Consider the following 17,672-nt stretch of genomic DNA (forward strand, 5'->3'; position numbering starts at 1 on the left):
GTCCTTTGACATAATTATTTCTACTTAAATGTCATAAAACTAGTCTTACACTGTTATTAAATAAACAAGGAAAGGAAAACTCACTCAGTTTTAAAACTAGTACTTCGAGATTTATAGTATATTGAAAAAAAAAAGGTTAAGAAATCAACATGCATTTTGAAATGACAATAACTAACATGATGAGTGAATATGTTGTTGTACTAACTAGGCCATTCGTTGAAAACCTTTAGTATCAAGAACTCAGGTGACATTATTAATTTTAAAGTGACATTATTTTTCCTCAAAAGGTGAATTCGAGATATATTTCTCAATACAATATTTAAGGGAAATCACGTTAACTGAATTAGATTTTGTAGGGTTTTCAGGAAACACCACATGTATTAGTTTACACAGATAAAATTTTGATGTCTCAACAGATAAATTACACATTTCTTTTTTAAGAAAATATGTACAATTGGTGCTGGAATTTGAGAAATTATAATGATCCAGCAAGGAACAGTGCATTGCAAACTTTATTCTTCCTTCAAGAGTTAGGGATCCAGGACATGATCCTCAATCAACACAAGAATGTAATTTGTAGATATTCAGGGGCAACAGCACATGGACAAACATCTCATTCTCCAAATAAAGTTCTTACTTCAATGAATCTCTATTTTCTGTCTTGAGTGAGGTAGTACTAAACAAATTGAACCTGTAGAAACATCACTATGGTGGTTTCTTTATCACCAGGTAATGGTCCACCCAAGAAATGGCTGAGTAAAATTCTAGCATTCCATGAGAATGAGGGCTTAAATACAATATGCTAAAGTATCAAAAATTGCAGTCTTGGTGGTCAGCTTGATAACATAGAGAAAATAGGCAAATTTTCATGTTGTTTTAGTCTTTTAGAACATCAGCAAAACCTATGGTTCATAACAAAAATAAAAAAAAGCACATAGAAGCTTGTCAATAGACCAACACAATTCATATGCGATAGCAGCCATTAGAAGCATTACAGGCAGAAACTAAAGAGCTACAAATAATAAACAAAATCTTACCTTATAACTTCCCTGGATTCCCTTCAAGCAACTAAATTTCAGTTTTGAATTTTCTATTGCATTGCCTATAAACTCCTTCCTGCTTGGATTTAAGTTTATCTTCAAACTTTGGCAATTTCTTTTCCTCTTCCAAAACTTTATAACCACATAGAAGTGTAGAAATATCCATCAAGCTATTGTAGGCAGGGATCAAAATCTTTTCTACATTACCTCACACTACAACTAATTGCTGTTCTGTGACTGTGAACCCTCATAAGAATCTTGTTCTTCTGGCTCCTCATCAACCATGAAATCAATTTCTGGAACATATCCATCCCACTTCATCTCATCCACAAGTAGACGAGTTTGCTCATATATCTCTTCAGATCTTGGATGTGCCTTGTCCCCCACAAGAAACGCATGTACCTCATTTCTTACTTCAATCCAGCTACAACCAGGCTCCTTCTTTAGTTTATAATTCTTCATTATATTTCTTATTTTTGCAACCTCACCCCACATCCCCACAATAGCATAGAAATTAGATAAAAGGACATACGCAGAAGAATCTTGGGGGTCCAGCCGCAATAAAGAACTGGCTGCTGCTTCTGCGACTTCTATATTCCCTTGCATCTTGCAATTGCTAAGCAAAGTTCTCCAAATTACATCATCAGCTTCAAAAGGCATGCTTTGAATAAGCTTCAATGCTTCGTTTACTTGTCCGGACCTCCCCAGAAGATCTACCATACATGAATAATGCTCCATCCGTGGGTCTAAACCATAGTAGTTTTGCATTTTCTGGAAGTAATGCAGCCCTCTGTCCACATAACCCATATGCGCACAAGCTCTGAGGACTGAAATAAAAATTGTATGATTCGGTTTCACATTAAAAAGCTGCATATCCTCAAATAATTTAATGGCTTCTTCTCCAAGACCATGGTATGCATATGCACAAATCATAGCACTCCAAGTCACATAATCCTTCTTAGGTACCTTCTCAAACATTAGTCTGGAATCCTGCATATTTCCGCACTTTGAATACATATCTACAAGAGTGCTGGCTATATACACATCTGAATGCAACTGTAGCTTTAAGATTTGAGCATGAATTTGCTTTCCAAGTTCAACAGTAGCCAAATTAGCACAAATATCTAGAACTGTAGCATAGGTGAAGTTGTCAGGTATGACACCCATTTCCAGCATCTGTGAAAAATGCTTCTGAGCATTTTCACTTTGCTTTTGCGATGAGAATCCTGAAAGCATTGAATTCCACGAAGCTGTTGTTTGCCCCTCCAATCTGTAATGAATCTTTTCAGCCTCCTCTAGCATTCCACACTTACAATACATATCAACAAGGGAACTGCCAACAAAACTGTCTAACCCCAACCCGGACTTAATAATTTGTCCATGAATCTCCATACCATAGTTTAAAGCTTGCTGACCAGCACACGTCTTTACAACACTACCATAAGTAAAATCATCTGGTTCCATTGTTGACCGCAGCATTGAAACAAAGAGTGAAAGTGTTTTCTCTATTTCCTCATTTTGTTCATGAGCTGCAATGATTGCATTCCAAGAGACAGCATCCCTTCTTTCCATCTCATCAAATATTACACAAGCTTCCAGCAGACCTCCACACTTACCATACATGTCTAAAATGGCATTTGCAACACAGATATCAAACGTTAAACCACATTTGACTGCTAATCCATGTAGCTGAATCCCTTCCAACCGGCCTTTGATTGCTGCACAAGCAGTCAAAGCACCAGACAGACTAATCTCATCCAAGCCAAGATGTGACCTCTGTAAAGATTGAAAATTTTCTAAAGCTTTAAGACCTTGGTCTTGACGAGCATATCCAACAATAATGGCATTATAAGATTGCCGAGTAGGATTGGGCAATGAGTTGAAAAGCTTTCGTGCATCAGACATTCTGTTGCATTTTGAATACATGTCCAAGGTGGCAGTTCCCACTATAATATCATATCCAAAATTAAATTTTAAAGCATGACCGTGCAATTGTGTACCTAGTTTGAATGCAGCTAATCCTGCACAAGACCTAAATGCACTAGCATAGGTTGATTGACTCACCCCTATACCAGCTTTCAGTGTATCCTTAAACAGTTTTAAACCCTCAATAAACTGATCATTCTGAACACAGGCTGCAATTACAGCACTCCAGCATACCAAATTTCTTTCGGGCATTTCATAGAAAACTTGAAGAGCATTGTCTAGCTTCTTACACTTTGAATACATATCTACTAGAGCACTAGCTGTTACAACATCGTTATCAAAACCCATGCGAATTGCAACACAGTGCACTTGAAGACCTAAGCAATAGTCTCCAATACCTAAACATGCTTTCAGAACTACAGCAAAGGTAGCATAGTCATGTGGAATTCTCAGTGATCTCATCCTAATAAAAATATCAATTGTCTTTCGATTAGTGCCATTTTGTAAATAGCACGAAAGCATAGAGTTCCAAGAAACCACATCTCTCTCTGGCATTGAATCAAACAAGTACTGTGCAAACCCCACGTTCCCAACTCCAGCATAGCCAAACAACATGGTGTTCCATGAGATTATATCCCTTTGTGGCATTCTGTCAAACACATTGAATGCATAGGCCATATTGGAACATTTACAGTAGAATTGAAGCAAACAATTGGTAACATAGATGCTAGGCACAAAAGCAGTTACTATCATTTGGGCATGGGCTTGCTTTCCAGGATTGAGGGCTCTGAGAGAGGAACATCTTTGAAAAATGTGGGAAAATGTTAACTTCTTGGTTGGGTTCATTGGAATAGCGAGGGATCAGTAGAAAATGGGCCACGGCTAGGAGAATCAAGACATCATCATTTGCAAAGTGCCGCAGCACCAAGTCTCATCGGAAGTCCAGTGATTCTTTTATGCGTTGCTTCTAGCAGGAACAACCTCTATTCACTGGTTCACTGGTTTACTGGTCCAACCGGTCCAACAGTGGTTCAACCAGAAAAACCGTTTAAAATAAAATAATAAATAAATTATAAATAAACATCCTAAAATATAATTATAATCTAATATAAATCTTAAAATATCTTCCAAATTTAAAACACTGCATGAAATGCCATCAACCAAAACTATATGATCTTATCAAAATACAAACTCAAAAGTTAAATAGTAAAAAGAAATATCTAAATATTAAATTCCAACATGAAAATTTGTCATCAATCATCAAAATTTGCAAAAACTTGTTAAATACTCAACATTAGAAGCCATTAGTTTCAACTTTACCAGAATACAAGTTCATGAACAATTAGGATAACTCCTGGTCTGGGGCTGCAGGGCACATTCTTCACTTTAGTAAACGGTTTATCAATGATGACTTTCCAACATTAGGGTATCCAACTATTCCAGCTCGAACCTTTATACAATGACATGAATAATTCACTTCAACTTAGTTATATTCATTTGAAACAAGTACTAAAGAGTGAGAACTAGTGTAAAACTTAAAAAGAAAAATAAACTTATTTTTGTAAATGAAAAACACAAGAAATAGCCTAAAGATTATACACAGCAATCAGATACATTATTTTGGTTATGCAATTTATTGATCCAAACTTTCACTCAAACAATGTGTTTCACTATATTTATATCATTTAGGAGTTATAAGAATGCTGCAACAGAGAAAGTACAAAATTACTATTTAAATTATGTTTTCCATGTATAGATATTAGCTAAGAAAAGGAGTTCTTTTGAGCAATAAGAGAAATTCTTTTGCTAAATAATTATTAAAGGAATGACACAACTAAAATTGACACTTAATTGTTACACGAGGAAGCAGTCCTTTGGATTTGCGTTTAATATTTACATTGGCTGCTAATTCCTTTGCTAACCTGCCTACCTTCATGGTATCCTTTGCAATACATGCAACACAAAATTAAGTATGTGGCATGTGAAACTTCCTAACAAGAGGTCAAGTGCTAGAAAGAAATTAATTTATAGCAGCAGCAGCATAACAAATCCATTTTAAGCAATAATTTCAACAATAACAGTTACCTATTCCATAGTCAAGTGCAAAACCTATTCACAAGAGGAGAACCTGTTCGATTCAAGTCTTTTTCTTATTCATTAGAAAAAACATACTTAGTAATGCAATGCAGCAAACTGAATTACCCAGGAAAACAATATGTCACTCACTTTCAGCTTCATATACACGATTGTTTTTTAAATACTTTTTAGTGATACAGGTGCCAAAAACAGCAATCTCCTCTTAAATAATACCAAAGCCAATTCTTGATTGAATCCTAAATCCTAAATAAAAAATAATATTGCGGATTCCCAATTCTTGGCACCGTTTCTGGAGGTAATCTAACTGCCATGCTGTTTAATCACATTAGTAAAAAACCATTAATCAGTAAAGAACCTGAGCTAATCACAAAACATTCATTAATCAATAAAATCGCAACACACAAAACCAGAGCTAATCACAAAAACAGAGCATAAAAAAGTAGAAAAAAAAAAAAAGAAGAACAACTGAACAACCGAAGAACAAGCGAGCAAGACATTCACTGACCTTCGAACACGACGCCGACAGACCCTTGATTGATGGACGACACCGACCAGACGACGGCAAGAAGATGAAGCCGATGGCAAGAAGATGCAGAGAGTAGGGGTGGGGAGAACTCGCGGAAGAAGAGAGCAGGGAAGTTGGAGACTTGGGGGCAGTGGCTACACGGACGGACGGACGGACGACGGCCGAGCTCGACGGACGGACGGACGACGGCCGAGCTCGACGGACGGACGCGGCAATGGCTCGACGGAGAGGCGGCAGTGGCTCGAAAAGAGTAGCTAGGGTAGGATAAGGGAGAGTGAATGATTCGGGCAAGCAGAACATAGGCTGAGAGGAGTGAGAAGTGAAGTGGTTCAGTTCAGTAATCAGTAGGCCAAAGTTGCAAACGACGCCGTTTCCTTCAAACCGGCCGTTTCCTGGACCGGTCCACCCGACCGGTTCTCGGCCGATTCAGCGTTTTTTTATCGGTTTTTGTTTCAGCAGTTTTTATGCTGACCGAATTGTTAATACTGTCAGTTCACGGTTTAATCGATTCAACTGGCAAATTCGGTCCGATTTTTAGAACACTACAGACAGAGAAATCTGGAAACATGTCAGGTTTGGAGTTGGTTTCCGGGTCGAATTTCAATCATGGTTGTAGGACTTCGAGTCAGGTCTGGGTATTTCAGGCCTATCTTTAACTAAGATTTTGAGAACCGGATAAATTATCAAACCGTTTTAGTTACTAGTTCACAGTTCACTGATTCAGCCGATCTAACCGTAATTCAACCGAAAGAGAGAGAGATTTGGGAGTATGTAGCAAAATGGCGTGCCATATTTCTCAATTCTCATCTAGTTTATCACCGCAGTGTCCAAAACAAATTTACAAATAAACAGCTCATTATGATAACAATGAAAGAACTAGCCAGCAAAATCTGTATAAAGTATAAACACATAGAAGCAGCGACATAAACAAGACCACTTCGTTAACTACCATAATAATTCAAAACACAAGTTCTTGAAGAAACAGTCGAGACCCTAAAGTGCAAACATCTACAGAATACAAAGCACAGTATTTGAATGCCACAAATTTATAGAAATCATAAATCAAATCAGCGCATAAAAGAAAAAATCCTTATAAACACTGCCACTAACCTTCGACAGCTGTGGAGGGTGACGGAGAGCGTCGAGACGATAGCGAGCGCCTTTTTTAAACGACGGAGAGCAGCTCGAACACAGAAGCCACGGGAGGATGGACGTCGAGCCGAGGGTTTGGGTTTGGGACAGGGCGAAGAGGGAATCCTCGGAGGCGCCGACAACCACGGACGGCGGCGGTGGAACCGTTGAAGAAGATAGGGTTTTGGTTTTGGTTTTGGGTTTGAGGGCTTTGCTTTTCCCTTTCTTAGCTGAGCAGTGAGCACTGAATGTCACGAATGAAGGGGGAGGAGGGGGGGGGGGGGGGTTGGCGGAAGAGGGGGCTCACGCGTGTTGTGTGATTTTTTTTTTAAAATCAAGCAAAACAGGGTGGTTTAGTAAAAATCGGTCCAGTCCAATCCAACCGATCCATTCTTGACCGGTTCAGTGATTTTTAGCTGGTTTTTTAATTGGCGGTTTTGGATATAGGAGTGGACTGTTGACGTCATCGGTTCTCGATATCTTTAACAAACATATGATCCAAAAAAAATTTTGATCAAACAAATATTATTGATATTAAGTATTGTATCGTATTGAAATTAATTAATTTGACTACTCTTTTTTATTTTGGTTTCTCACTGTATTTCTAGTTTGATAGGTCAAATATTAATCCGTCGCAGATCTAAACTCTATTTAAAAATTTGTCCTTGAAAATTGAGTTATTATATACACAAGACGAGATTCAAACCCTCTAATACTTGTTTAACCGGACTAATAAACTAATTACTAGCTAAATTTAAGTTGATTTTTTTAATTTAGCTATTCTTTATCTTGATTTTTTGTTTACCAAAGATACGAGACTCAAATCCACAACATCTAAGTGAGTATGTAAAGATTATGTCATTTGAATTATAATTTATTGGCTTCTTTATCTTGATTATTGAACATAAAAGTAATTTTCCAGGATATATTATGATGCTTTTGTTTTGATTATATGAATTATTGGTTTACTTGAAATATTGTTTTAAAATAATCTAATAATAAAATTTATACGACAAATCTTATGGTGCCTATAAATCTGGTGTTGAATTTGTCGAATTTATCTTTTTTATAAATTTTTAATATTTAAAAATTATTTATTTTATATTTTTAAATTAAATATTAATTTTTATCATTTTTTATAAATTATATAATTATATATAAACACCATAACAAACACTAATTTATAATTAGGTTAGACGTATAACACAACATTAGTTTTCATTATTAGCCAATTCTTATAGCAAATAATAAACCACATATTTTATAGGCTAGCAATCATCAAAATCAGAAAGTGTTGGAATTTAATTTAAAGTGCTTAAGAAAAAGCACATAATCTAATTGCTTTTTTATTAGAAGACTGGCATGAAGCTATAAGCAAGGGGAAAAGAAAGAGACCATAATTTTTCCCTTTCTGTTGAAAAGACTTTTTTTGATTAGATGGTCAAATTTATCATCTTCTAAGAGACTAAGACCAATACACCATGAAAATTGGAGAGAAAAAAAATGACCCAAAAATTATTTTGACCTGCAAAATACTTTTTGGGATGTATTGGATTTTTTTTAATCTTTAGAATACTTTTTTATTTTTTTATAATTTTTGTGTGTATTTTTGTCCATTTATTAAAAAAGAGTGAAAAAAAAAGGGATTTTTATGATAAAAAAATAAGACCATATTTTTTACTATAGAATTTTATCAATTAGTTTGTAGCTGTTGCTAATACCATTGTTATGGCTACAATAACCTGAGGCCACTGGCTTGGTGGTTCTCCAACAAAAATAAATATCTTCATCCAATTTGTGTTTTGAATTATGAAAAGTTGAAAAAGACCTAGACAAGGGAATTGAAATTAAGCCCTTGCACAAAATGCCTTAGTATGTGACTTCTTTTTCAAGAAACCAGTGCCACAACTTAATGAAAGTACAATGATAACAATGAAATCATGAGAATTGAGATTAAATAAAAGCATAAAATAAATAATAAAGAAAATTCAACCTCCTTAATAGTACATCGATTCTAACACTAACTCTGATATTATTTTTGACATTCTGAATTGATTTTGTCTTGATAATAAAAATAACAGTAAAATCTTTTATTTACGGATCAAAATACATCTAAAAAAATATATAAATTTTTATAAAATATTTTTTTTTCTTCAATTAATATTCGACTTCATAAATAATTATAGACACAAAAAAAAAAGAATTTAAATAAAATTAGAGGGCAAAAAACTTGATTATAAATCTTGGATTCAAAATTTGGAGACATATAAGTAATCACCCTTCCTCAATACATGTTATGTCAATATTCATGTGGGTTATGAACTTATTAAAAATGTCTCCAAGTAATAATCATACCTTGAGTTATGTTTGTTTTCAGAAAAAAATAAAAGGAAAGAAAAGAGAAAAAAGAAAAGAAGAAAGAAAATGATTATTTTTCATTGTTTGATTACGAAGAAAAATTGAAAAAGAAAGAAAAGGAGTGAAAAAAATTGGTAGCTTCTCTTCAATGTTGAAAAGAAAAGAGAGAAAAAATTTATTTCTCTCACCACTTCTAATATTATCCCTTCACTTTTTTTAATATATTTTATAATACAAAAATAAATTTATCTTTTTATAACATTTATTTCTTTTTTATTTTCTTTTTATTCAAACACATCTAAAAAAAATAAAATTTCACTCAATTTCTTTTTTCTTTTTTTTCTATTTCTTTTTTTTTTATTTTTTTTTGCTTTCAACCAAACATAAATTTTTTTTTTTAATGTAAAAGTCAGAGTCAGAGAGGAATCATCAATAGTATATCTAAGAATGTTTCTGTGCCTTTACCTGAATGGTTAATTTTTGGTGTCATTTCATTGATTGGTGGGGATGTCAAAATCTTACTTTATTACATAATCATAAAAGAATCTTTTGAGAGGCTTAGAATGAAATGGTTGTCACTTTTTACAGCAGTAAACGTTACATAAATCATAGGAAAATGCAATCAACACATGTATACACAAGTGAAATAATAGTAATAAAATAAAATTTAATATGTGCTAGATCTTATGGTGGTGGATTTTATTACTTTACCTATACATCCACTTTTTTCAAGATTTATTTATTAAGCAATATTGGAGAGATGGAAACGAAAAACAAAAAAACAAAAAACAAAAAACAAAAGCTTGTCATTTTCATCAATGGGGAAGGATTAAATTTTTTTTTGTTTTCGCGGTAAGTCAAGAAATAATCCGTCTCGAATTTGAACTCCATTTAAGGGTCTGTCGTTGGGTAATGAATTACTGCATGCACAAAACAGAATTTAAACTCACGACACTTGTTTAAACGGAGGGAAAAGGATTAATTAGTCTTATCTTGATTCCATAGTGTTCAAATTCACAATTAAAGGGTGCACTCATTGTCATCATTCTCTCTGGAAATTAAAAAACCCTTTGCAATGGGTGACCTTTGAGAGTGACTTTGGTTCATCATTTCTACCAAGTACGGCTCTCCCAAAAGATTTTTCCTCCATTTTATTTTTTATTAAAATTTAATTTTTATATATTTTCAATATAAAAATGTTTTAGATAATTATTTACCCATATATTATTATATTAACAAAAATAACTATATTTTATATTAACTAATTAAATTATTATTATTATTATAACAATAATTATAAAGTACAAAAATAAAATATTTTAAATTAATTTTTTGTTATCTTTCTAATATATATATATATATATATATATATATATATATATATGTGGGTAAGTAGTGGGGACTAAAAATCATTATAACTTGAATGATTCTATGTTTGAAAATGATGATAGGAAGAAGGGTCTCCGTCTCTAATAAGTTAGTGCCCCTCCTTTTATTTTGTTTGTTTTAGATTTATGTGATTATAGCTTGAGCTTAATAAGCTTCTTCCCATGTTGTTATGGTAAGCTCCTTTTGTCTAAGCTAAGAGGTGCATTATGCCCCCACCACCATCACCATCTTAGCACACCCAACACATATGTGAGGCTAGCCTTAACCCAACACAAATCTTTCTACAATCCATAAATTTCATCTATTTTAACCCTACATAAATCCAATTTCCATCGTACATTTGTCATAATTAACTCATTAGAGTTGTCTCTAGGACTTCATTATATGAGTATTTGTGGAGAAGTTGAGTTAGTAAAATTGTTATACTTGTTTATTCTCTATTTTTTATCTATTTTAATAGGTAAAAATTTGCATGCATAAATTAATTTTATGTGAAGTTGATATTTAAGAACTGTTAACTAATTTGATGAATTTAACTAAATTGTCATCTATCAATTATTAACTACCAACTCCACATGAATACATAAATGTATGTGAGTTTTTACAATTTTAAAAGAATGCTCATTGGCTCTATTTCCTCTCTCTAACTCTAAACTAAGATTTTTGTATTGTTTGGAGGGTGGTTGTTGTCATTAATTTTGTAAGACAACAGTAAACTTATATTAACATTTTAGATTAAAATATTTGTTTGGGTGCCATTAAATCGATCAAAAAAAGTTTTACAATAAAAGAAGTTTTTTTATTTTTTAATATATTTGACAAATTTTTAATAGTAAAAATAAAAATACTAGAAAAATAAAAAATTTATCTTTTTTGAAAAGTTATAATTTACATCTTTTTTTAAAAGATATTAAAAAAAGATGTTTTTCACATAATAAATGAATAAAAAAGTACTTTTATCTTATTTTATCTAAATATAATTAATAAATAAAAATATATTTTTTATGAGATATATCCAAATATAAAATTATTTTTATTTTTGTAAAATATATTTAAAAAAATATCATTTAAAAATATTTTTTTTTTCGAAAATGATGATCAAACAAACTCAAAATATAATTTACACTAATATTTCATAATGGTTTGCATTGGATCCATCAATTTTGGTTGAAAAATAAAATAAAATTAATAATGATTATGTAATAATAAGCTTATCCATTACTAGAGATTATTAGGCATTATTATCTCCTTTCAATGAGTGCTTATTAATCTCATAGTCATGCAAAGACCCAAAAAAAAGTTCTGGTCAAGAAACCATCAATGGATTATGAAAACAAATTTGTGTGAATGTAGATTATTGCAGAGACACATCCAACATATAATGTTAAAGGGTAGACACAAAAAAACAAAACCATAGAAGTATATAGAGATTGAGAGTCTATATGAGACAAGAAAAACAAAATCCTCATAAGGGGTGCATATCGAAGCATATCATATCATATAATAAATAATATTTCTATGGTATGATCACATTCTTGATAATTCTATTTGGGATTTGATGTATGTAGGTGTGTCGTCTTCTCTTTATGGATCGGAGGGTAAAGGAGGAACTGTAATAATATATAGCTTCTTAAATATTTCTCCTTCTACTTCATCTTATTATTAATTTCATGGTTTAATTTATTTAATTTGCAAGTTTCACATAAACAGCTATTAGGGAAAAACTATCTAGTTTAATTTCTTAATCTTATAATGTCTAAGAATTTATTTAGATTTCTACTATTTAAGGACAGATCATGTGTATTGTAATTGATCACAAAATGCTTTTTATATTTAAATTAAAGTGAAATTCTTCATTTATTTAGCTAGAGCAATTCTTAATTGTTAATTCTACATTAGGATTCAAAAAATTCAAAAATATCTACCATCATGTTTGCTGTTTTCCATTGATTAGATTATTATTTTATTAGTGATCACTTTGGTGATGAAACTCATCAATTAGACAATTATATTGGTTTGAGCACAGTTAATGCACTACCATATGATTTGTATTACTATATATTAATCAAATTAATTAACTAAGTGGAAGACGTTATTAGGCACTTAGCCATAAATAAACAAATAATATCAAATCAAGTTTTGTCACAACTCACAACCCAAAATTTTGAAAATGGAAGTTTCTGTCAAAAAAAAAAAAGAAGAAGAAGAAAAGAAAATTGAAGTTGGACACGTGGCAAGAGCATGTTAACTATGATTGGATAATCTACGACAAATGACCTTAGCAAACCCTAGTATATATAGCAGCTATAGCTATAAGTCTATAATAACATTATAACATATATAATTACAATTAACTCCTAATTGATGAATATAATTGAGTTATATTATTATTATTATTATTATTATTATTATTATTATTATTATTATTATTATTATTATTATTATTATTATTATTATTTTGGGTTTATCCCTATAGAAAATTATATGGGGATCGGATACTACATAGAAATTTTATTTTAGCATAATTAATTAGAATAAATTAACCACTAGTTTAATTTCTTTATATATTGTGATTTGTTAGTGGCCCAAATTAAAATCTACGGGCAAGTACGTAAGCAAGCCAATAAATTATAGCATATGCTGCATGTAGTAATAATAATTGATGCACCAATTAAGCAAAATATCTTAGTTTAAGTGCCTGCTTTTTGTAATTATGAAAGAAAATAATTATCCGAAATCATGTCCAGCCATAACCTCTCTGCAAGTAAAAAAAAATGTAATCACTTTTTTTTTTAGATTCTTGCAATGAAAAAAAAAACATCATACTAATACGTGTCGAAAACAAATGAAATCTTGAAGAAAAGTAACATGCAATATAATAATTTCGAATATTGTTTGTAGCTCCTATTATGATAATTGAAATTAAATGTCTAGCTATACATATATGTTTTGATGAAATATCAACCTTCTTGTCATTCATGGACAATGATAAAAGAAGGAAAAAAACTATTATATATATGTGGGTCGTGATAGTGGGGTGCACACGCATGATTTATGTGACAACCCAAGCCATGCGCTTATTCCTTCCCTACCATCTAACCTCTAAATTAAAGATTAGAAAAAAAATTGATTGATTGAGTATTCAGTTATTTGTCTGTCTAAGCAAATGTAAGATTTGAATCAATCTTGTATTATATGTAGCAATTTATTGATCTACGACGTACACTTAATTTAAATAAAATTTAAATTTATAACAAATTAATTTTTGATATGTCAAATTAGAGAATATATATAAAAAAAAGTAGACAACCATGCGTGCTTGTTAGCATGGACCCTACAATATGACACCTATCGTGCGCCTAACCCAAACCTTTTCTACACCATTTTTCACCGACTTCTATCAACCATTAGTCCATTATGTTTCTTCATTCTTGTGTAACATTTATTTGTTATTTCCTTATACTTATTTATATATTAAAAAATATTTTTGTTAATATATATACTTTTTAATAATAAAGAAGATATATATATATATATATATATATATATATATATATAATTCCAATTTTATAGAACATGATGATATAAAAAAAATTTAAATATATCAATATATCAATATTTTAATAAATTTTAATTATATATATTAGATATATTTTTTATAGTTAAAATAAACGATTAAAAATTATTAAAATACTAATATACTTAAAAGTTTTCCGATGATATATGGATGTGAAATAACTTTGGTTTTATACTTTTATTATTTATACATGTTTGGTGTGGTGATATGGGCAGCGGTAAAATCAAGAACCCTTGTGATTGTACAAGAAAGACCCATGCCAATATATATGCAACTTTTTGCTGGGGCATGTATGTCTCTTAATTATAATGTTAATTATATTTTCACAAATAATATATATATCATACCCTTCTAGTCATTAAAGACATAAGGGGAAATGATTTTTTAAAAAGGCAGGTAAGATATGCAAGAGGTGGCATCCTCTGATTAATTTCAATTTCAATGTGGTATGATATATAATGAAACTAATAATTCTTAAAGAGATTTACTTTAGTTTGATTGACAAATATTGTTATACAGCCTCTTCAATTATATATATTTTAATAATTCATAAAGAAGACAATAATAATTAAACAATTTGTTATTCATGATCTGATGATAATGCATCTTAAATGTTGTTATATATACGACTTTTTATGCTAGCCAGCACAATATATAAAACAAAAACAAATTAATTATTAAACGTATAACATGGAGATAAATAATCAACTGAACACTAACTAGCTAGTGAATTAATAAGTATTAAAAAATTGGGTAGGAGTATACTTCTTGTTTGCTAATACATCTGTTTACATAAGAATTTAATTTTTGTATAAATTTTGCATGTGTTTTTTTATTTTATAATGTTTTTTTATCAATAAAAATTGAACTTTATTTTTTTATCATAAAATTATAATATCATATTATAAAACTACTTATATATAAAAAAAATTTTAAATGAGACTTTGATGATATATAATATATATATAAAGCTTATAAAAAGATGTCACATTAATTGCACCTATCACATGTTTATTAAGTTTCAGTTATTTAAGACTATATATCTATGGTTGATAAGTAAAGAGATATGTCTCTTAGGTAGGGTATGATTAAGAAGATTGAGATTGAAATTAAATGATTGAAATTTAGTATTATATTTGGTGGTTAAATTTTTTTATTTTTAAAATTTTAATTTTTTTAATATTTTTAAAAAGTAGAAATAAAGAAGAATGAAATTTTAGAGATATAAATTAAAATTTTAAATTTATCTCTCAATTTTTAAAATTTATTTTAAATTAAATATAATACTGAGATATAACTTAGTTCAATACATTTTATATCAAACATAATACAAAAATTTAATTCAATTTCACTCTTTATCTTTCCGTTTTAATTTCTTATTCTCAATCTCAATCTCAATCTCCTTTTTAAACGCAAATTATAAGGTGAATGTTATCCAACCCCCTCTAAAATAACATGTAAGTTATTCTTCATTACGTGTCACATTGTAATTGGTTTTTATCTTAACCATAGTTGGGTTATTTTATAATTTATTATTCTTAAAATATCAAAGCTCCACTCCCGTTAATTGAAGCACATTCCACTCCTCCATTCTTTGTTTATCACTTCATCACCTGGATTTGGTCATTCCAAGCACCGTCGCGTTCGTGACAAGAAGCGCTAACGTCATCGACATGCCCTCCCACACAACCTCTCTTCCCAGTATAGTATAGCCAGTGTCTCTTTTTGGCGTGAATCACTGCTTACCCACATAATTAATGGTTAATTTGGTTATTAAATTTTTTTATTAAAAAAATATATCTTTATTTAATTACGTGATGGAACATATATTTATATGTAAAATATAATATAATAAAATAAATCTATTCAAAGTATTTAAAAGTATAATTAAAATCATGAACATACAAATATAATAATAAAATTTGTACTCCAAAAAAATAAATATATTTTTTTATCATACATATATTATTTAAAAATAAATATATTATTAAAATTAATAACAGAAATTTAAATGATAAAATTCAAATTTTTTACCGTATTTTTTATAGTATTTTTATTTTTTAATTTTTAATATATTAGTACTTTATTATTTAATTAATAATTAAACAAATTATTTTTATGAAAAATTATTTTTTATTTATATTAGAGAAGAGACCAATATAACAGTTTAAAAAATAAATTGTATAAATATTTAAGAGATAAATATGAAATACATACCTAAGTAATGTTTAGTTTGGTTATTAATTTTTTTATTAAAATAATCTTTATTTAATTACACGATAGAACATATATTCATATGTAAAATATATATAACTCTATTTAGAGTACTTAAAAGTATAATTAAAATCAGAAAAAATATATTTTTTATTGTACATAAATTATTTTAAAAAATAATAAATGGTTAAAATTAATAACACAAGTTTAAAATGATAAAATCTAACTTTCTTACAAGTATTTTTTATAATATTTTTATTCTTTTAATTTTTAATTTATTCATACTTTATTATTTAATTAATGATTAAATAAATTATCTTCATGATAAATTATTTTTTGTATTATCTTAAAGAAGAGACCAATATAACAGTCTAAAAAATAATGTAAAAATAATTTTTAAATAAAAAATAGATAATATTAAAATTTTTAAATACAAAAGTAAATTATATAGATATATATTTAAGAGAAAAATATGAAATACATGCCTAAAATAAATAATACAGACAAAAATAATTCTCCATTTCTCAATAGTACTCCCATTTTGTCTGTTTTATTTATTTTAGGTATGTATTTCATATTTATCTCTTAAATATTTATATAATTTATTTTTTAAACTGCTATATTGGTCTCTTCTCTAATATAATACAAAAAATAATTTTTCATAAAAATAATTTGTTTAATTTTAATTAAATAATAAAGTACTAATAAATTATAAATTAAAAAATAAAAATACTATAAAAAATTCGGTAAGAAAGTTAAATTTTATTATTTTAAATTTCTGTTATTAATTTTAATAATATATTTATTTTTTAAAAAATATATGTATGATAAAAAAAAAATATGTTTATTTGTTTGGAGTACAAATTTTATTATTATATTTGTATGTTCATAATTTTAATTAAACTTTTAAATACTTTGAATAGATTTATTTTATTATATTATATTTTACATATAAATATATGTTCCGTCACGTAATTAAATAAAGATATATTTTTTTAATAAAAAAATTTAATAACTAAAATTAACCATTAATTAGAGGTTGTGTGGGAAGACAGTAGATGGCGATGACGTTGGTGCTTCTTGTCACGAACGCAACGGTGCTTGGAAGGACCGAATATAGGTGATGAAGTGATGAACAAAAAATGGAAGAGTAGAATGTACTTCAATTAACGGGAGTGGAGCTTTGATATTTTAAGAATAATAAATTATAAAATAACTCAACTATGGTTAAGATAAGTACCAATTACAATGTGACACATAATAAAGGTAACTTACATGTTATTTTAGAGGGGGTTGGATAATATTTACCAAATTATAAATATCAACAGGTGATCAACCAAACATACATATCATATACATTAATAAACTTATATAAAGCCTCATTATCATATAAAAAATAATAACACCATTATTG

General features: G+C 29.4%; 1 protein-coding gene across 5 annotated transcripts; it reads right to left on the bottom strand.

The window, feature by feature from the left end:
- Window positions 1-253: 253 nt before the first annotated feature.
- LOC130977068 (pentatricopeptide repeat-containing protein At3g02330, mitochondrial) lies at window positions 254-6,976 on the bottom strand. 5 transcript variants are annotated; one of them, XR_009084827.1, is made up of 3 exons: window positions 6,700-6,976; window positions 1,038-4,416; window positions 254-902 (listed from the first exon to the last, which is right to left on the bottom strand). XR_009084827.1 is itself a non-coding variant. In XM_057902069.1 (3 exons), the coding sequence occupies exon 3, from the start codon at window positions 3,810-3,812 to the stop codon at window positions 1,260-1,262; it is 2,553 nt and encodes an 850-aa protein (XP_057758052.1). In that variant the 5' UTR covers window positions 3,813-3,972; window positions 4,287-4,416; window positions 6,700-6,976; the 3' UTR covers window positions 254-1,259. The 5 variants fall into 5 exon arrangements, 4 of the variants coding, with proteins under 4 accessions (XP_057758052.1, XP_057758053.1, XP_057758051.1 ...); XM_057902069.1 differs by having other exon boundaries at window positions 254-3,972; window positions 4,287-4,416; XM_057902070.1 differs by having other exon boundaries at window positions 254-3,615; window positions 3,714-4,416.
- Window positions 6,977-17,672: the final 10,696 nt, after the last annotated feature.

This window comes from Arachis stenosperma, chromosome 4 (genome assembly GCF_014773155.1).
Source record: "Arachis stenosperma cultivar V10309 chromosome 4, arast.V10309.gnm1.PFL2, whole genome shotgun sequence".
Lineage (NCBI taxonomy): Eukaryota > Viridiplantae > Streptophyta > Magnoliopsida > Fabales > Fabaceae > Arachis > Arachis stenosperma.

Bases quoted from the DNA above. Each gene is read 5' to 3' on its own strand.
- LOC130977068 (XM_057902069.1), bottom strand. From the start codon at position 3,812: ATGAACCCAACCAAGAAGTTAACATTTTCCCACATTTTTCAAAGATGT.